The following is a 21,802-nucleotide window of genomic DNA, read 5'->3' as shown; positions in this document are numbered from 1 at the left end:
AAAAATATTTTCGGATAGCAAAGAGGTCAGACATATTTTTGTTAGTGTTTTGTTTATTTTCTTTTTTTCTTTTGAGAGATGGAGATGAGAGAAAGAAGCAAGGAGAGAGAAAGGGATTAAAGATGGATGCCTTTGACAAGCCAGCAGTGACCACACCTGACGCCTGTTGCCTAGGTCACCAATTCCACACTCAGCCACCTCAAGAGTCGTAGCAAAGCTGGGGTCTGACATGGACTGGACTCCTGTGAGCTGAACTCTCCCCAGAGATGTCCCTTTGCAGCTTTTTGGACTGCAGGGTTCCCCCTAGCCAAGGTCAGGTGTCCCACAGACACAGCTTTGTGTCTTCTGTTAAACATGTGATGTGAAAACTCACCCAGTCCACTTCCTGTGGTGAGGCAAGAAAACCACTAGTCAGCAGAATTGGATTTTATTTTTAAACACAAGAAAGGGAGTGGGGAGCAGAAGTGGGGGAAAGGTTGAATTTTGGTGACTGGGAAAAGCAATGTATAGGGTCTGTGTGACTTTGTGTCCTTCAGGTAAGCTGCGTTTAGTGAAATATTTCTGACTCATGAGCTAATAATGCTCGAGCCAAGATTCAGAATCTCCATGGGTGAGGGAAGGCACTTTCCATGTTATTTAAGAGTATTTACTCTTACTTACAAAGGGTGGCTATGAACCTTCTTTGTAGAATATCTGATTGTAGGTGGCTAGGTGGAAATACATTAACAAAGGAAGGAGGGTACATAATTGTTGTTATTTGAGTATCTGATGTTTAACTAGGGCTTCAAGGTGAAGCAATAAGGGCATGTGTCTGTGTGTGCACTTTTCACTAAAAGCTTATCTGGAAATGTTAATAAGAGAGCCATGCTTAACAGGCAGTGTGCCCCATGGTTTAAACTTTAAAAACTTGTTCTTATAGTTCCTGTTATTATAAGAGGGATTTAATTAACGGAAGTGAAGAAGGAAGATTACACATTGAAAAGCAGAAGTGTCCATTTTGAGTTTATAGGTCAGATCATATTGTAACATATACATTACAATTCATACCTCTGAAACAGCAAACGTCTGAGAATCAAGATTTGTCCAGGAATGGGACACTTTTACTAATTGAATAGTTTGGTTATTAGAGAGGTACTATATACTCTAAGCCTGTAATTTCCCCACTTTGGCATGCATATGAATGACCTGGTGAACATGTGGAAAATACAGAGCTCTGCTTCTTGCCCCCAGAGATTCTGATTTAGTAGGTCTGGGTGGGACTCAAGGACCCGAGTTTCCTTATCTGAGCTAACCTTTGATTGAAAAAGTAAAACATGCTAAATCTGCATTTTAATGAACACCCCAAGGAAGTCTAATTCAGGTGGACCAGCAACCACCTGGAGAACTAAACATAATAAATATAGTATACTTAGCAATAAAACCAGAATGAGAATAATGTGACATTTTAAGATTCCACGCTGTCAAATTGGTCACTTTGAATATAAAATATGATGTATAGAACTGTGAAATAATTTCATATTATTCAGAACCCTGTTGTTTGGACTGTGGTTAAATGTGTTAATGATATATGAGATGTTACATTTCAAAATAGACAAATTAGGGAGTAGTTATTAGAGTAAAAGAAGGCTTAGCATACAGTTCATGTAAATATTGAGATCTCAGGCGTTTAAAATATAATTGCATTTGCATAATCATAAGTTACGTGAAACTTTTCTGGAGCATATTTATTTTGCCAAAAGAGGTGCCCCTGTACAGTGAGATGCACTATAATAGAGTGTTAGCTACTCTACTTGAGCTAAAAAGTAGTATCATCATCCTAAGACACACATGTACACATGCATCTTTAAAAATATGTTTATCTGTGCAAGCTGAATTGTACAATTTTTAAAATTTAAAACACACAAACAGCCCTGGCTAGTATGGCTCAATGGATTGAGTGCCAGCCTGAGAACTGAAAGGTTGCAAGTTCAATTCCCTGTCAAGGCACATGCCTAGGTTATGGGCCACATCCCCAGTAAGGGGTGTGTGAGAGGCGACTGACATGTTTCTCTCCTTCCCTTCCCCTCTCTCTGAAAATAAATAAATAAAATCTTTAAAAACTTTTTAAAAATTAAAACCCTCAAAGAAAGAAACCAACCTAGGATTTTTAACTGTCCTCAAATATTCAAGAGGTAGTCATTCCAAAAGTGTTCTGGTGAACTTTTTACTCTGGAGGCCTAAAAAAAAATAAGAGCCTCAGTTGTATGAAGCTGAAAAAGGCAGGGGAAAGAACCTGTTCACTCACTATAATTTTCTAACTTTAGATCCAGAAGGAGGAGGCCTCTAAATGTGTTTCCCAAGCAACCCACAAGATGGAGTTGGCCACCTGATCAGTAGTACAGAAAGCCTTTCATTCTCGAACCCTCTCCCCAACTGTTTGTACTGATAGGGCCCACAGCAGTTTAGGTTCTAGTAGTTTTGGTCCCGTTTCCCAGGTTATGTAGGGTCAGTTAATTGAAAAGTATATCAGAGTTACCACAGTTATTGTACATCTGGTAATAATTATATCAATTATACCAGAATTACCTGAAAATTATATCAGGAAACAAGGACAACAAGGATCAGTCAAAGCAGTCAGTAGCCCAGAAACCTTTAGTCTAGTATGACTTGAGCTTCACAGGTAAAGATTCTTGCTAAATCCAACCAAGTTGGATTAACTCGAATGCTCAGGAGTTAATATAAGGAGCTCTGGATGGTGGGATTTGGTGGTTTATTATTTGACAGAATTTTTTTCCACCTCTTGTTGAAAATGTTTCTAAAATATTAAATCACTCTAAAACATAGTTCCTACTTTAGTAAGTGCATTTCAAATATGAGACTTGTGTCTTGATTTGCTAGATAAGATTTACAATGCCAGAAGGTGGGCATTCTAACCTTCATTGACTCCCTGTTGCCTCTTTAGCATTGTCATTCAAAGCACTCTGAAGATACCCTCAACTTGGTCTCCCATTACCTCCCTTCTGCCAAAATTGTCAGTTCACAGTCCCCTGAAAACAACTTGGGCTTTTCTACCTTGATGCTGTCACTCTCATTGTTCCCCTTGGCCTGGACCATCTACCCTGCTTTCTCTTTCTGTTTATCTAAATGCTCTGTCCTATCCCAACTTAAAGACACAGCAGGGACATTTCTCAACTTCTAGGGTCCATGGTGGTGGCTACTGTCTTTGAATTTCCTGCCATAGATTCTTCCTACTCATGATTCCTACAAAATTCTCACATCCTGCTTTATGAGATGTTGGGTTATATTCTTATTTAGTTTTGTTTATACAGTCCCACCATCCTTTATCTGAACTCCTGGTTTGGGCCAGATGTATTCAAGAATTTAGATCTCATTTATTTTAGAAATAATATAGTGGATATATCATATGTTATCTAACATCCCAGGGGGTCTTCAGAAATACCCCATAATTGAGTACCTTTTTTTTCTACAATAAACTGAATTTTTACGCTAAGTGGATAAAGATGATATTTTGAAAAACCTCACATCAGTTTAAGGTCTGATTTTACCACCAAGTTAGTTGGTTTTAAGAGCTTTATAGATTTCAGGATTATCTAAACGGCTTGTGGACCTGTTTACCTAATTATAGCTCCTGACTGTGGAGTCTTACTGATCTTGGTATCGTACATGTCCCACCTTACCTCCTGACCTCCAAATTACAGATTCAACACAGTGCCTGCCACAAAGTATGTGTGCAACTGATATGTATTGAATGACTACTCCTTCTGAGCCTCAACACTGGGCATCTGGGGCAGTAGATGGAAATAGGCATAGGTTATAGGGCCCAGCCTAAAAAAAGAATCCTTGACTCTGACTCTGATTTCTAATGATTTGTCCTTTTTCTTCTACAAGTGAGGGCAGCCAAAATAAAGCGCTTGTTATTTGTTCAGGTAATAGGGAATCAAGGTGGAGGTCCAAAGGTCTGAATGGTCCATGAATCCATACAGTTCTCAAGGGTGACCACAGAGATTACCCTTCTGAGGCCTTAGGAGCACAACCACTTGATTAGAAGCAGATGCCCATTTTTAGGAAGTTCTGTTGGGTTTTTTCTTGTTTTTTTTTTTAATTTTTTATTGTTGTTGAAGCACAGTTGTCTCCATTTTTTCACCCACAACTTCCCCAACCCCACCCATCCCCACTTCCTACCCTCAATTCTACCCACCTTTAGCTTTGTCCATGTGTCCTTTAAACGTTCCTCGACAAACCTTCCCCCCTTTTCCTCCCTAATCCCCTTTGCCCCTTCCTTCTGGTTACTGTCAGTTTGTTCTTTATTTCAATGTGTCTGGTTATGTTTTGCTTGCTTGTTTGTTTTGTTGACTAGGTTCCACTTATAAATGAGATCATATGGTATTTGTCTTTCACCATCTGGCTTATTTCACTCAGCATAATGCTCTCCAGTTCCATGCGTGCTGTTGCAAAGGGTAGGAGCTTCTTCTTTCTTTCTGCTGTGTAATATTCCACCATGTAAATGAACCAGTTTTTTGATCCACTCATTTACTGATGGGTACTTAGGCTGTTTATAGCACTTGGCTATTGTAAATTGTGCTGCTGTGAACATTAGAGTGCATAGGTTCTTTTGAATTGGTATTTCAGATTTTTTTTCTTCTTTACTTTTAGCCCCTCAGCTCTTCTTCAAGTAGAACTTCTCATTCCATCCATACAGAGACCTTCTTCCTTGGAGGGCAGCTGTGAAGGTCACCATTCTTACAAACACTGGCCGATGCAGCAAAGCATGGTTGAAAGCACCCCTGCTGTTAGTCAGGGGACCTAAGGGCTAGACCTGGCCCTGCCAGTAACTTACTATAAGAGGGGACATGTCCATATAATTCTCTAGGCCTCCATTTTTCTTCCTGTTGAATGGGAATGATATGAGTTCCACCAAATTCCATAACATTACTGTGAGCAAAATGGAAGGCAAATGCTTTTCAAATGTAAGGTGGTTTTAACGACACTGGTGAGTTCATCAACCTGTCATCCAGTAGAGTGAATTCTTCCAGCCAAGATTCAATAGATATTAGTTCCCTGACTAGTGAACTCTACCTCTCCTGTGAGCTCATGTTAAAATGTCTCCTTCTTTGTGAAGTCTTAGACTTACCATGTGTTTAGCAGCCTCCCTTATGCAAGTCACAACTACATACAGGCATTGCTTTATTGTGCTTCAAAGATGTTGCATTTTTTAAAATTGAAAGCAAGATCCTCCCCCAGAAAGTAGATTATCATTCACTTTACTGCAATACTTGTTTATTGCTGTGGCCTGGAACCAAACCCCCAGATCCTCGTAGCAGCCATGTGTGATAGATACCACTATGAGTCCCATTTTTTAGATGAGGAAACCAAAGCATAGAGCAGTAAAGGAACTAGCCCAAGGTCACACAGTTTATAAATAACAGAGCCAGGGATATCATAAAAATGTATTACTTTCTGCTCCTATGAAATTTTGTTTATATCTATAATCCTTAACCCACAATCTGTCTCTTCTTCACTACATTATGAGTTCCTAGAGGGCAGGGGCCATGTCTTATTTATCTGACAAAAGTACTCAGTGAATGTTAGAAAATTGAATGGGTTGAAGTGGAATAGAACAGAATGGAAGGAAAGGGCAGGGAGCTGAATAAAGTAACTGCTGGCCCGGGATTTCCAGTTCCACAGTGTCTTGTTTTGCAAGTCAATTCCGTGAGGCTTCAGCCCACCTCTTCTGGTCACTGGCAGTAGAGAGTCATTTGAGAGTGCACACATAGCTAGTGCCTTTGCTTCATGTCTTAAGGCAGATTGCTGTTGGCATTCAAGAGACATTCAGTGAATATCTGTGGGCACTATGAACTCCTCAATAAAAGAATTTATTTTCCATGTAAGAAGCTGCCTCTGACTTTCTCTCAATTTGCACAATTTGCCCAGAGTGCCATAGCACAAAATATTCATGTAGTTTTTCCTAAACAATAAAAGCTGTGGAACATCCTGGAGGGGGCAGGAAGATAGAGCATGAAAGTCTGCTATGAAACAGAGAAAATAACAATAGGATTTTCCAGCTCAAATCAGGTCAGAGATGCTCAAAAGTTAAATGTCTTTCAAAGTAGTAATAATGATCACTAGAAGAGTAACTAATATTTACTGAGTGCTTACTTTGTGCCAGGCAATGTGCACAGTTCTTTGAATGTATCATCCTGGTTAATCCTTACAAAAGCCCTATAACATGGCCACTACTATAGTTCTTGTTTTTCAGATATGCAAACTGAGGTTTAGAGAGGTCAATTAACTTATTCAAAATATCACAAAAATAAATGGCACATGAGCTTGGGTTAGAAGCCAAACTGATATGATAACCAGGTTTTTGTTGTTGTTTTTATCATTTTTTGATAACCAGGTTTTAATCAGCATACTTTATGACAACACATTTTTAATTACCTTTAAAATAAGATCAGGTGGGAGACAGGTATAGTTTAACCACTGTTTGAGGATGTTCTAGATAGAGTCGTGGGTGGCATGGGATCTGTATACCTTTATGAACTTCAGTTTCTGTTTCTCAAGAGGGTTTGCTGGCTAAGTAATCCTGCAGAATGAGCTTTGTAAATTTTTATTCATTCCTTCCCTTCATTCTCTTTCATTCTTGGGTTTCTGGAACGACCACCCAGTCCCCCTACACTTCTCCAAACTCCTGCCCAGCCACGGGTCCATTTGATTTTCAAACTCTAGCAGTAAAAGTTTGGGGACTCAGATTAAAATAGATGCCTCTGTGAGCCAAGCTAAAGCTGCAGATGGAAACCTAGACCATTAGTGAGTCTAAAGAATTATGTAACTACATCACTGAATTTTGTTAACATTTATTGGTCCATTCTCACTACTTTTTACTTCTTTTATTTCTATCCCTGTCAACAGACATCAGTTAGTGATCGTTTTCAGCTGACACTGGCAGACTCTGTCTACTAATGGCAGAACTGAGAGGAAAGTGGGATCTGCTACACTGAGCCATCATCTCAGCCACTTAGGGAAATTGTTTTTCGGGGTTTTACTCTGCCATTTCTATTTGCCCTTTAATGAATGCTTTCTGTCCATAAATGAAGCAGAGATGGAAGAGGTGAATAAGTGCTAACATAAATTGCAGTGGGTCAACCACAAATACACGCTTTCAACAAATAGTTCTTTTTTTTTTAAGTTTAGGTTAAGGTGCTTGCTGATTTCTAAAGTACTTCCTGGGTTTTATTAGTGTGCCAGATGTATCAAAAAATTTGCGATTTCAAACTTTTATTTTGTAATCCATGCATGAGACTGGAAGTTTGCTTTTTTTAAAAAAGGATAAAGATAAAAATATAATGCATGCTTTTTACCATTATATGTCTTTGTTGATTCACCAGTGACATGCTAGGTAATGAATATTAAAATTGAAATAAGCAGGCTCTGAAAAGCTATGGTTGACTTTGACTTTTAGTTTGGGGGCACATGCATTTCTTTTTAGGTGTGATTCATATCTATAAGGAAAAAATGGCAAATGGTGGGAGAAATTGCACCATTTTATTGCACATACTTTATTTGTGTAAGTAACAACTGCATGTGGCTTTAGCATCTATATCCCAGTTATTTTCCATTATCCTGAATTATATCCAGAAGCTGAATGATTGTGTGGTCAGGCTGACCATCTCCCCACATGCTATGTGTGCCATGTTGCTTTTGCAGCTCGGCTTTGGATCATTCCTTGGAATCATTGGATCAAACCTTATTGAGAACAAACGGCAAATGGTAAGTTTTCATTACTATAGAATCAAGTTCTTCATCTGAAAGTAGCACGTTTCTTAAGTTTGCCCAAACTGGGCCACAAAAGAAACTGCTACTTTGTCTATTGTCTTAAGCCTCCAGGGAACTTGATTTTCAGTGACTCTGTGGTATGGGACTTGTTCTCATCTTGTCTGATGGCCCCTCAGTGTCCTAGCTAGACTTGCCCTTAGCTTTCCTCCCCACTCCCAAAGAAGTGCCCCAGCCTAAACAGTCAGGTGACCGTCCTCACCTAGAACACCTTTGCTTCTGTGATTTTTATTGCCGCAGCCCTGGATTATTGGTGACTCTCACAACTTCCTCTCTGATGCATAATCTTTTGAGGAAGTTTTTGCAGAGAGTTACCACTTTTTAGATTATAATCTAGGGTACTTTGATCAAGAAAACAAATATGCTTGGGACACACAGAACACAAAATAAAATTATGAAGCCCTAAAGTATTTCCATTACCCATAGTTGAAAGCTAAATATGTTTTACGTTTGAAAGGGAGGATGACCATATGTAACAAGAGGTAAAACTTGGAAACTATGCCCTAATGGGAGCGCACAAGGGCAAGCTGTTGTATTTTCCTGGTTCAGTCTGAGGAAGTTTCCTAAAGGGCAGGAGAAAGAAGGTACAGACCAAATTATAAGCATATTGCATTTTATGGGGCTTGTAAATCAAGATGCCTGGTAGGTGGTTAGAGGTGGGCTGATTAGGCTCCCCCATTATAAGTGTCTGTGGCAACTTGACTTTGATAATGGAGTCTATTTAACAGTAAGTTTAATCAGATAACGTAATAGCTCTAGGGACAGAGAACTCTAACCATATATCCCCCCCCCAGCAATGTGGAAATCACCCTCAGGGGAGTTCTAATAGTTCTCTTCTTCCATTTCACCTGGACTATACCCACCCTCTGCCCCTCCCCTTCCAGTAGTGTTTGCACTTTGGACCTAAATTATTCAGAATAATAGGAGAGTTTTAGTTGTAGAGCCTATCATAGCATAGCTAATAATGCCAATTTCATGACATTGTTCATCCATTATTTACCAATTCTCTGTAGTACTGTGAAGTGAGATTTATGGGGAGAGGTTTCTGAATAACTCCCAAAGGAGATAATAAGCATTTCCTCGTAGCCTGTTGAAGTGGGAAAAACTTAGGGTGGCCTTAACTTTGATTTCTCCTTCTCCCTGGAGAGCTGCTTAATGCCATGCTATTTCCCCTTCTTATTCCCCAAATACCTCAAGGAAGAAACACGCTGAATTCATGTAGTTCTGAGGGTCAACATGGGCAGACAGTGGGCTCAGGCAGCACCTATCCATGCTCCTAGAAATACCTTGAAACACCAACATCCACGTTGGTTTGTAGTATCACCCTTGTAATGGGAGAGAAATTATCAGGAACATTTATGTTAGCTAACCATGGTCAGGGAATAGGGCAGTCTGGTTCAAGCAAACATTTTTTCTTACTTGAAAAATTTTTATATGTACCACACAGAGTTGATCAATTTCAGAGACATCAACCCTTGTAAAATGTCTTTGACATTTAAGTGTTAAGTTGCAGAAGTCTTTGGAGGTTTTTGCGGGGCCTCAGAATCATACCTATATTCACCAGAGCCCACTATGAAGGGCTGGGGAGACAGTGGACTAGGAGTTGGTGAGTACCAGATTCTTCCATAGACTACATGGTGATCCTGGACACACACACCACTTCCTCTCTCTGAACCTCCAATTTCACAATAAATAAAATGGAAGATTGGACTACATAATGTCAAATGTCCAATTTTTTTCTCTGAGTCTGAGAATGGAGTCAAATTCTGCCATGGAAAGTATGCTGGATACCAGGAAGCCTCCTTCCTCTTCATTTGGTGCTCACAGACTCATAGAGTAAATGTCTTAGTTTGCTCTGAAAATGTAAAAAGTGCTTCATTGGTCCCTTCTCTGTCTTCCCCATTCCTCAGCTCCCATTAATCCTGCATGACTGCAAAGAACATCTTCATGGGGTGGCAAGCCAGAGTTTTGCTTTGGGTGGCAGTCTCTTGGGGATTACCTAGTCTCTAGAAGCAGCAAGAGTGGAAAGCTAACAGACACTTTCGTTTTGTTCCCTCCGCAGCTGGTGGCTTCAATCGTCTTTATCAGCTTTGGTGTGATTGCAGCCTTTTGTTGTGCCATAGTTGATGGGGTCTTTGCTGCCAGACACATTGTGAGTATTTATAGTACTGTGTTAAAGTAAAAGTGCACTACAGCAAGCTTCATTGAGTCAGTACTGGATGTGTGCCGAGTGTTGTGAGGGAAACAGAAGAGGGAGAAGACAGGATCTCTGCCTCAAGGAGCTGACAGTCTATATTAGGACACCCATGGAAACACAGGCCTCTAGAGAACTGGGTCTAAGCTGAGGGTACAGACTTTAAGTGCCAGAGTGGCTTATCTTGAACTCCAGAGGTCATGGCAGGCTTTCCAGTGGTATAGGTGCTGGAGCTAAGCCTTTGGCCTATAGATGAGATTTGGAAAGGCAAAGATGGAGGGTAGTGGGACCAGAGGAATGGCTTGGAACTGTTGTTGGTAGTAGGAGGTAAGGAAAGAGGAGCAGGAAGCCACATGACTTCCTGAAAGACTAAAGTTTTCAGGAGATGGCTTCCCTCTCCTTCAACAGCAACAAGAGCAGACCATAAGGACACAGTCACCCTTTCTCAGATGCCTGAACTTTGCTGTCCCAATGGCAGTGGTTGCAGAGTAGAAATGTGATTGTGGTCTGGGGAAAGTCCCAGAACTAGAAGCCTCCACTCACAGCACAGTCCTGTTGTAAAGGTGCCAAATGCTTCCTACTCTGGAGAATCTGTGCCTCAGGAAAGGCCACTTTATTTCTGATACCAAACCTGTGCTCATTCTCTGGGGAAGCCAAGGAATTAGGGCACTTCCATGTGGCTCTCTACAGAAGCCCTCGCCCCCTTTTATGCACTTCATACTTCTCTAGACATCTGGCCCATGGCTAACTTCTCCATAAGGCACAATAGGCACAGTGCCTATGATCCACAGTACTTTCAGGTTACATAAAAGTATTATCATTTCTTTTCAAATCAGAAGAAAAAGATGCACTTTTAGGTCCAAAGAAAGTTTTCACATATAATATTAGAAAGTTTTCACATATATATTCTAATATATACTATTGGACTATAAATATATATACCAATGCAGTCATAACATATAATTAAAATAAATACAATATCATTTTCAACATTTCTTAATGGAGTAAGGGGCCCACAAAGACAGAAGTGCCTAAGTCCCAAGGAACTCAAGGAATTCTGATCCGTCCACAAACAAGAATCAAGCCACAGTAAATTGTTGAGCCTCCACAACAAATCCAGATACCCATTTGATGTCAAGTGAACCAACATTGAAAATGAAAACATCTCATGAACTAGTTGGAAACATTTTTTGTAAGACAATTTATCAGAGCAAAATTGTGTTATCAGAATCTTCTGTAGATCAATGATATTTTATTCCACTTTAGTCATTGGCTAATAGTGCAGTCATCTTAAGGGAGTGTCATAGGTATGATTGGATCAGGGAAAGGATGATTTGCAACATTATTATTTTAATTTCAACTTGTTTTTGGAACTTCCTCCCAAACATAAAAGTTAGTCCCGTTTTGCCAAGATTGGAGGGACTCATATGATAAGTGCTGCCACCCAATCCATCTCTGAAAGGACATCTCAGGCATTAACTTCTGGGAAGAGGTTAAAGAAAAAGGCAGAAGGGAGGGGTCTTTTGCCATTTTTTTTTAGGGCCAGGAATATAAATGTAAATATAAATCTACCCTTACATTAGACCCACCCCTTCTGATTTTAGATGAGAGCAGCCATCTTGTTCATCTTTTTCTTCTTAAAAAGGCAAAGGACACACCAGGAACTTATAATATCCACAATCTGATTGCCCTAATATATGAATTCTTATGATTTTTTCATACTATCCTCAGAGCACATACCTATTTTTGTAGTATGGTTGCAGTCAATCATACTGTGCATGCTATTTTGTATTCAGTAGAAGCCATTTTGATAACAGTAATGCCTTGTTTTTCTATAGTACATTTAGCTTTTCATTGTGCCTTCACATCTATCATCTCATTTGAGACCCACAGCAATCCTACGAGGTATGTAGGACAGGCATTCTTATCATCATTTGACAAGCAGTATTTACTCTGAGGCAGTCTCCATGGCAACATAAGTCTTGTGGCCAAGAAGCCTGCAACATATTTTGTTGGCATCATAAGCTAAAATGACTTCCCCCATTTTCCTCCTCCTCTCATAATTTTTAAAACATTTTTATTGAGATGTGGTTCACATCCCATATAATTCACCCATTTAAAGTGTACAATTCAGTGGCATTTATATCTTCACAGTAATGTGAAAACTGTCACCATATCAACTTTAGAAGATTTTCATCATCCCCAAAAGAAACCCATAACGTTTAGCTATCGCCTCCTCCTCTACCTATTCCCCCTGGTCCTATGCACTAGTACTTCATTTCTTTTTATGGCCCAATAATATTCCATTGTGTGGATATACCACATTCCTTTGTCCAGCTGGTGTACATTTAGGTTGTTTCTATCTTTTGGCTATTATGAATAATGCTGTTATAAACATTCATGTACAATTTCTCTATGGACATGTTTTCACTTTCCTTGGAGATGAGATTATATATATATATATATATATATATATATATATATATATAAAAGAATGGAATTGTTCAGTCATGTGATAACTATGTTTAAACTTTTGAGGAACTACCAGTTTCCCAAAGTGGCTGTGTCATTTTATATTCCCACTGGAGGTGTCCAAGTGTTCCAGTTTCTCCACATCTTTGACAACTCTTGGTATTATCTGATTTTTTAATTTCAGCCATCCTAGTGGGTTAGTGGGTATGAAGTGGTATCTGATTGTGGGTTTGATTTGCATTTCCCTGAAACTCAATGTTTTTTTATTACTGGCCTCAGTTAAAGGCAATGGGGGGAAATCCAAATTATATTTACTAGAAGTTTCCTCTAAATACCCCTACCTGCTTCTGACTCCAGGCCCTGTGTACTTCCTACAGTTAGTGGTCTGGAGTAGTGCATTTGACTCAGGAGTTTGGGATAAGGCTGAATGAATCTCTAAGAGAACCTTTGTGCATCCACTATACCTGTCCTAAGACATTTGCCAGCCCTCACTGACACCCAGAAAGTTTTGAGGAAGGGGACTTTGTTAATTTGTGCTGATATCTATTAGCCAGTTAAGGCACATTTTGACCTTAGCACTGCTTGGGTGTGTTAGAACCAGCTTTTTCTGTTTTCAAGGCCTTTTAATGTCATGTTGCCCTGTCTTTTGGCTTGGGAGCATATGAACTTCTCAAGGCCTACTTTCCTACAAACTCCTCTAAATGTTTTTTTTTCTCTCTCCCTTGTCTGTTTCCTTCCTTGTCCCTCCCCATAATCATTAACTAGATTGAAGAGTCACTTTACCTTTTTGTGCCACAGTTTCTCCTCCAAATAGGTATCATAGTAAACTATTTCTCAGGTTAAGTATGAGGACAATATGAAGTCATGCGTATGAACGTGCCCTAAGAGGGCTTGGCACAGAGTAGACGCTCACCATAAAGCAATTATTGTTTACATCCCTTCACTCCAGAGTTGGTGGCTTTTCAGATTTAAAAAGTTGCCAAACCCTTGCTGAGTGACTTTTTCTTACCTCTTAATTGCATGAGCTTGTTCCTCTTCTGGGATCTCAATGCAGAATAACAGCTAGAAGCACCAAATGAGCAACCATCACATATGTCTATTTTCATTTAGGGCAGTTGGTGGCTGAATCCTTTTTGCAGAACCAGGAGGTCAGGGGGGCTGTGACCAGCACATCAAGCCTCCCCTTCCGCGGGACAATAATGACTTCTGCCATTACCCAAACATGGAAAATAAACCCTGCCAGATGTGAACATAAAACTCTCATTCCTTTCCAGCCTGACCCCAGGCTAAGGCAACAGGGCAATGTACTTTTAGAATATTAAGCAGCCAGGAGTTTCGTGTATAAGCAGCTGATGGAAAGTCCTAGGTCCTTGATGGGATGGGAAGCCAGGAGGCAGGAGACACTTGGGTGTCAGGAGCAATAGACGCTAAATCACCTGTGTGGGGAAAAGCAGACACCAGAATTATTGGAAATAGTGAAAGAAGTCGGGACAGGACAGAGAGCATTTGGTAAACTCCCTCTGCCAGTGTGTCTTGGCCAAACCTCTAAGGTCAATTTGCATAAACTAGTCCAGTCCCAACCTGCTTTTGGGTCAAGCCAGGTCCCACTCAAGGAATGTTTAGTGTCACCCTGAAAGTGAACAACATCCCTTGCCTGCAAGCTTCTAGGCAGTATTGGATTGTGTCTATCTGTTCTATTCCAAGCCTTACCCCTCTGCACCCCATGCCTAAGAACTCCTTTATCAGGAAGCTGGCCAAGCCAGTGGAGTAAATCAACTGTCCTTGAGCCCCATGTTAGTTTTCTAGGGTTTAGCAGTATTTTTGGAGTCCACTGTCTTTATCTAAATGTAATTGAGTGAAAATGGCTCATAGTTCAGTTGAGTTAAAATCACAGTAACTGCCCATCCCCCTGGGGCTTACTTCCTGAGCTGTTCCTTTTGGAAAAGCTGTGGTCATGCCTGCCAACCCTGGTTCTGTCTTCTGGTGATAATGAGACCTCATTGTTAGAGCTGCCTCCACCCCCTTTTGGGAGTGTGATGTTTCAACAATCTGGAGTTTTGAATCTCATTCCCTGGGTACTCTTTCCAAGAAGACAAAGACTAGAAATGAAAGGAAAACAGAGAAGAAATTTTCAGAAACCCATATCTCAATCACTGTCCCATTAACTAAGTGGTCCAATGCAACACAGTTATTAGAACATTTTTATCTGATCTTCACAATCTCAGGCTTCCTAGATGCTTTCAGAAATTAACCCAACCTACTTCCTGCTCTGGTGTATGTGTGTGTTTAAATTTATTATTACTGATCAGAGCACTTGCTGCTTCATTTTCCAAAGCTAAAACACTTTTGGTTTGGTGTTTTCCTTTCCAGGATCTGAAACCACTCTACGCTAACCGGTGCCACTATGTTCCTAAGACATCCCAGAAGGAAGCTGAGGAGGTGAGCCAGAATGAGGCTATTTGTCTTGCCTTTCGGGAAAGTCTTCTGTTCTACCTAAAACCTCTGTCTTCTACTCCTTTCCAGGGACCTACAGCTGGCTGCTAAGTATCTGTAGTTGATTTGTTCAGTGGATCAGAACACAGTTCTAATTAGGCCATGGTCATAGGTTGGAGCCTCATGAGGCTTAATCAGGTTTACTTTGTTCTCTGGCCATAGACTGCCCCTCTGACCTCACAGGCAGCCTCTTAGTGTGTGGCTTTAATTCCAAGAGGTACAGATGAGAGTACAGCAGCCACAGGGTGGGTTCCTCCCTAATCTCTGTGGCTAATGGTTCAGTTGTCTGTGGTTCAGGTACCAAAGCTGGAAGAAAAGCAGGAGCCCCACCAAGGCACTAGTCCTAGACAGGGAGACACAGTCTGAGTCCCACACACATGAGGGGTCAGTAAGCCAAATGAAGTTGGTTGAGAGATCTGGTTCTCTTGTAGTCTCTGGGGATGGCTGGACTGTTGGCCTGGCCCATCTCATGACATCCCCAAGAGTCTAGTCAGATAATCCTTGAGTAGGTACAGGAAAGTCTCTCTCTCCTGCCTCATTCAGATCTCCTTGTGTTCCATGTCCCTTCATGCAGAACTGGAGGTGGTGAACAGTGAGGTGAAGCATGACTCCAGGTCATTTTCGTAGAGCTTTCATTTCAGTACACAATAGTACCAACAGTATCCCTCAACCCAGAGATCACTTTCATAGGAAACACTACTGTGTCCTTCTAGGAACCTTGACGATTTGGTTCTCTGTTAACCTCAACTTAAAAGTCAGCCCCACCCAATAGTTCAAAAAATTTAAATTTGTGATTTGGAAAAAAGAGAGGTAAATGGATATAAAATGGCCATTGTGTTGCACAACTTCAAAGAAAGTCATTCTACATAAAATATAATGTGAATGGCGTGATACCCCAACTCACAACGCATCAGGGCAAATTTTTAATGGCCCCACCATCCTCTTGCCTCCTTTTATTTCCCCAATCATAAACTTACCATTTTCCTAACTATCCTCAGGTGACAAGGGACGAGTGGAAATGTGTATGTTTATCAGAAAGGCATTGAGCATTTGGATAAAAAAACCAATATAGAAAAAATGGTCATTTACTATGAATATTCTCTATAATACAACAAAGTAAACTTATAAGCACTTATTGTATCCATATGGGGAAAAGAGCCTGGAAAATTTTTTACCAACAGATATGAGAAGTGGAAATTAATCTTTAAAAGTTTTTGCCAACTCAAGATGTGTAAAATGTCATTGCTCTTCTCTTGATTTCATTGTGATCACTTTCTTGTGTTAACTTGATGACTGTAAAAATATTAATAATGACTTCCATAGGTTCACTGGTAATCCTGGTCCCCCTAATCCTATTTTTCCTATATAAGGTCATAAGTTCCTCAACCAAAAATTCTCCTTCTACGAGGGTTATGAGGAACCTTACCCAGGCAGCTAGAGAGGTACCATTGTACTTCAGAGTGCATGTGACAGTCCCTGTCTTCCTTCCCATCTGGTGCCCTTTCCTCCTGTACCCTGATTTGCTTTCCCCTCATATCCTCATTTTCTACTGTCCATTTGTTCTTCTGTCCAGCCTTCCATCCACCCTTCCTCCTCTCCTCCACCCTTCAGAGATGGGGCACTGAGCACTGTGGCTGAGGCTGGATTCAAGCTAAACTACACAGTGACTTGCCTCATGCACAATTCAGCCAGCCCCTGCCCATCCCTCCCGTGAATCGGTGTGTTCATCTCACAGCCATCTTTGCCACCTCCATCTGTCACTAACTCACATTTCAAATCCCAGAGGGTCCTGCTTCCCATGCAGTGCCAGCTCATCTTCCTCACTGTTGTGTGCCCTCAGGTGAACTGCCCTCATCTCAACCGTGAATTCTGCACACCTCGAATCCGGGGCAACACCTGCTTCTGCTGTGACCTCTACAACTGTGGCAAGTAAGAGCAGAGCCCTCAGGCACAGGACTAATAATGGTTTGATCACAATGGATGATAGAAAGGCTAGGGTGGGGGAAAGGCACACTATAGGGATCAGAGAAGTAGAAGACACTGGTCGATCAACAGATTTCAGCTTACTTGCACTACTTGCTTTCTCTGTACCAGGCAGCATGGCAAGTGCTTTAAAATATTTGATATTATTTCATTCTTGTCTATGATGTGTGTCGAATTATTATCCCTGTTTTACAGATGATAAGGGTGAGGCTCAGAGGAAACAGACGGCTAGCTCAAGGTCACACAGAACTTGAAAATGGTAGAGATAGGGTTAAAATGCAGTTCTGTGTAAGTCCAAGTTCAACAATACTGAACAAAACACTATTGAGCACTTTCTCTGTACCTGGCTCTATTCTTGACACTGGAGATTCAACAACAAACAAAACAAAAATCTTTGCCTTCTTGGAGATTATATTTTATTAAGGAAGACGGTCAATAAATATATGAATATACAAGATAGGGTAAAAGTAAGTTTACAGTTGTTTGTATGGAAAATAATATAATAATAAATAATAATAGAAGAAGAAACTATGTGTTTCATGTCCTGGCAACTGTAAACCTATTTTTGCTCCATCCTGTAAAAACATGCCAAGTGTTGATCAAAAGCTCTGGAAAAAAATGAAGTAGGAAAGTCAAATAGATAGTGGCAGGAGGGGAATGTGTGTGCTAGGTTAGATGGAGTACCCAGGGCCAGGGAAAGCCTCTGAGGAGGTGACATTTATACAGATACCTGAGTAATGTAAGAGGGCAACCCAAGTAGGTACCTGAGGAGAGCGTTTCAAGCAGAGGAAACAGCAAGTGCAAAGGCCCTGAGGCAAGAGCAGGCTTGGTGCCAGATTTACTACAACCATTCTGACTCTCTGCCAACCAATTGTGGAAACATCATTTATTATTTCTTTCAAAACATATTTAGGAGCTAAGTTCCTACTGCCGAGGAACTCATAGACTAGTAGGGAAGACAGATATGTGAACAAATGATTGTGATAGAGCATTATAGTGTGTTAAGTGTGGTAGGGAATCAGTGGATATACTGGGGACACTGGCAACCCTAGTGACTAAAAGTAAGAGTTGCTGGTGTGTAGTCAATATCAAGGAAGTGTTGATGTGGGAGCTGAGACTTAAAGAATAATTAGAGAGTCAGGAAACAAACCAAAAGCGGGTGGAAGTGGTGAGGCTATTCCCAGGAGTTGTGGAAGTTATGTAGTTTATACAAGGGGGTAGGAGGTAAGAGCAGAGTTGTGGTCACACATCAAATCATAGAGGGCTCCTTGACCATAGAAATGCTTTTGAACTTGACCCTGTAGACAATTGGGAGCCATTGAAGGGTGTAGCACAGAAGATGGATTTGAGTGCTTAGAGAGGAGGCAGTTAAGGGGTCACTGCAAGAGTTTAGGCCAAATAGAATGGAGCCTGGATTAAGTTGGTTTGGAGAAAATAGAAAGCAAGGAATACTTTAAAGAACACTTTATTTTTTTATTTCATGGTAGATAAAATCTTTTAAGTCATAAAGAGCACTTTAGAAAGTAGAATTAGCAGGAATGCATGAGCAAAAGATACAGAGCGTAAGTGAATAGCCCTGCCTGTGAGGTGTATCAGTCAATGCCTGCCCATGCACATTTCTCTACCAGGGGTTTCCAACCTGTGGCCCGTTGGCCACATGCAGCCCAGGATGTCTATGCAGGCAGCCCAACACAAAATCATAAATTCACTTAAAACATTATGAGATTTTTTGTGATGATGTGTCACAGTGTATTTAATGTTTGGCCCAAGACAACTTTTCTGGTTCCAGTGTGGCCCAGAGATACCAAAAGGTTGGACACTCCAGCGAGACACTCAGTGCAGAAGTTCTGAAGGCTGGGAGAAGGAGAGAGGGAGGGAGGAATTGACAAAAAGGGCTGAATGAAGCTAGATCCAGAGGGGCAGGTGGGTGTAGTCTCTTCCTCACTCACACTCCCTACTCTCTATATTGGTTGGGGCAGTTTCTCTGGATTGAGGATTAAGACTGGACAGATAGACTGGAGTCAGGGAGGAGAAGGGAGGAACTCAGCATCAGCCCTTTACCCTCTTCACTAGCACCAGTCTCATTTTGTTAAAAGGTTTGGCGGAGGAAAGGAAACTTAAAGACTCAAATGAGGTTTGGAGATTATCTGGGAGGTTCAATTATTCGTGTTATAATAATAACGAACCCTTGTAAAGGACCTCCTTCCTAGCAGTAGTGACTGAGAGNAAAGTCTTTTCTTGTGTGACTAATCACTCCCTGATTCATTCTGGAGATTAATTTTCAATTTTTTTCTTCTTCATTTTTGGCATTCTTATAGCAGGGTAGTCACATGTAATAACCATTTTGATACTAGGGTGTTTGGTTGTGACTTTCATTTTAAGAATCACTGTATTTTAAATTCATTATTGCTTCCAGTGGTCAAATTGTAAATCAGTTTACAACAACCTAGACAACAAGAATTTTCATTTAAATCATTCACCAGGTATTTATGTAGCACCAACTACATCTCAAGCATAGCAGTGAACAAAATGAACCAAGTCTATGTCCTTATGGAGCTCACATTTGAGTGGGGAGACAGACAATAAGAAGCAGGCACATTAGTAAGGAATGACTGCTACAGAGGAAATAAAGAAGGGAAAGGTCTTAGCTTGGGCTGCCATAACAAAATACCATAGACTTGGGTAGCTTCAGCAACAGATACTTATTTTCTCACAATTCTGGAGGCTGGAAGTCTGAGATCAGGGCTCCAGCATGCTTGTGTTCCAGTAAGAGTTTTCTTCCTGATTTGAAGATGGCAGCCTTTTCACTGTCTTCTTTCGCATGGCCTTCCCTCGGTGGCTGTGTATGGAAATTTCTCTCTCTCTCTCCTCTCTCTCTCTCTCTTTCTCTCTTTATAAAGCCGCCAATCCTATTGGTTAGGGCCCTACTTTTATGATCTCATTTAACCTTTATTGCCTCCTTCAAGCCCTTCTCCAAGTACAGTCATATTGGGAGTTAAGGCTTCAACATATGAATTTTGGAGGGGTGCAATTCAGTCCATAGCAAGTAATGTGATGGAGAATGAATGGGCTGGAGGGGAGGAGGGTGTCTTTAAACAGAGTGGTCAAGGAAGGCCTCTCTAAGGAGATGATAGGTTTTTTTTTCTAGCAACTCAGCTTTAGTTCTTTATTGGGACATTGCTTTTTGTTTGCTGGTGTTTTATTTTTGTTTTGTTTTGTCTTGAGAAAGACAAATATTGCTCAGACAAATACCTCAAGGAATATTTCACTTCCTTGAGAAAGGAAGTGCTGAAATCTTTGAAGCCTGAATTCTCAGATCTCAGCCCTACCTCTCATGACTTGAGCAAATTCGTAACCTCTCTGTGCTCCAGTCTCTTCCTTGGTAAAAAGGGAATGGTGATAGAACCTTCCTCATAGAGTACTGTAATGATTTACAGTGCTGTCTAATAGAATTTATGTGATGATGGAAATGTTCTGTAATTTGCTCTGTCCAATACAGTAACCAGCCACTAGTGTGGCCCTTATAAGTGTGGCTATTGAGCACATAACATGTGGCCGATGAAACTAAAGAACTGAATTGTTAAAATTTTACTTAATGTTAGTTAATTTAAATTTATAGCCCTGGCTGATGTGGCTCAGTGGATTGAGTGCCGGCCTGTGAACCAACAGGTCACCAGTTTGATTCCCAGTCAGGGCACATGTCTGGATTGCGGGCCAGGTCCTCAGTTCGGGCCATGCAAGAGGCAACTCCACATTGGTGTTTCTCTCCCTTTTTTTCTCCCTCCTTTCCACTCTCTAAAAATAAATGAATAAAAAATAAAATTTTTTATATAGCCACATCTGACTAGTAACTGCCGTATTAGCACAGGTTTAATGAAGTCACATATGTACACTGTGCCTGGCCCATTACAAGTGTCAATAAATGTCGTCTAGGATTAGCATTAGTGATGGTAACAACTGTTTCTCTGGCAGGTAGCATTTTTTTTATAAACAGCCATCACAGTTGGATTTATTATAGTGCCTTGCTCCCCATGTGCATTCATGGCTATGATGCCCCTTACGATATCTGTGTGTTAGCCAATGCCCTAAGGGCCAGCTTGCACCCTAGGACTGACTAAAGTATGCTTCTTCCTGTTCAGCCGGGTGGAAATCACCGGTGGGTACTATGAATACATCGATGTCAGCAGTTGCCAGGACATCATCCACCTCTACCATCTGCTCTGGTCTGCCACCATTCTCAACATCGTCGGCCTGTTCCTGGGCATCATCACTGCCGCTGTTCTTGGAGGCTTTAAGGACATGGTAAGGAAGGGTCTTCCCATTCCACAGAGGTCCCTATTGGAGGCTAGGGTCAGGCTGGGAGGTTAGGAGCATGGGGGCCCATGTTTTGAAGGGAAGAATCAGAAGTAATTGCTTCAAGAATGTAACTGCCTTCAAACACCTCAAGTTGAAGGAGCCAGGTAATGCTGTCTGTCTGCAAATATTTCCTGTTAGCATTAGTTGCCTATATTCTTCAGGCACATTCTGGAGGTGGGAGGGAAGGTGTTCTCATCTCTCTGATTCATGCCATTATGTAAACATAGCCTTTTCAAACTCTCCCCTCCCCAGGTCCCCACATACAGACTTTTAGCAGAAACCTTTTTGGGTAGTTTTTCCCCTAACAGACTTGAGGAGAGATGGAAGGAAAGAGGTATTTTAGCTATAGGTAAGATTAATGCTAGTTTCCCCCTCTCAGGAATTTCATCCTGGAGTTTCTCCAGAAAGAGCATCTGGACTCTCCCCCACCCACCTCAACATTTGGAGAGTCAGCCCTAACCTAAGCTGCTTGCC

General features: G+C 41.0%; 1 protein-coding gene across 1 annotated transcript in view; it reads left to right on the top strand.

The window, feature by feature from the left end:
- The window catches only part of TMEM255A (transmembrane protein 255A), a gene marked incomplete at its 3' end in the record, with an annotated part of 30,085 nt that extends 8,763 nt beyond the window's left edge, over positions 1-21,322 (top strand). Inside the window, exons 3-8 of the mRNA XM_037062497.1 lie at positions 7,705-7,767; positions 9,893-9,982; positions 14,867-14,935; positions 16,360-16,431; positions 16,830-16,918; positions 21,112-21,322. Of these exons, the coding sequence (XP_036918392.1) occupies positions 7,705-7,767; positions 9,893-9,982; positions 14,867-14,935; positions 16,360-16,431; positions 16,830-16,918; positions 21,112-21,322 (594 nt within the window). The remainder of the gene's footprint in view (positions 1-7,704; positions 7,768-9,892; positions 9,983-14,866; positions 14,936-16,359; positions 16,432-16,829; positions 16,919-21,111) is intronic.
- Positions 21,323-21,802: the final 480 nt, after the last annotated feature.

The sequence above is a fragment of the Sturnira hondurensis genome, unplaced genomic scaffold (assembly GCF_014824575.4).
Source record: "Sturnira hondurensis isolate 20B ecotype Veracruz unplaced genomic scaffold, ASM1482457v3 Scaffold0014071, whole genome shotgun sequence".
NCBI classification, from domain to species: Eukaryota; Metazoa; Chordata; class Mammalia; order Chiroptera; family Phyllostomidae; genus Sturnira; species Sturnira hondurensis.
Note: the sequence above shows the minus strand (reverse complement) of the source record. Positions and strands in the feature narration are given on the sequence as shown.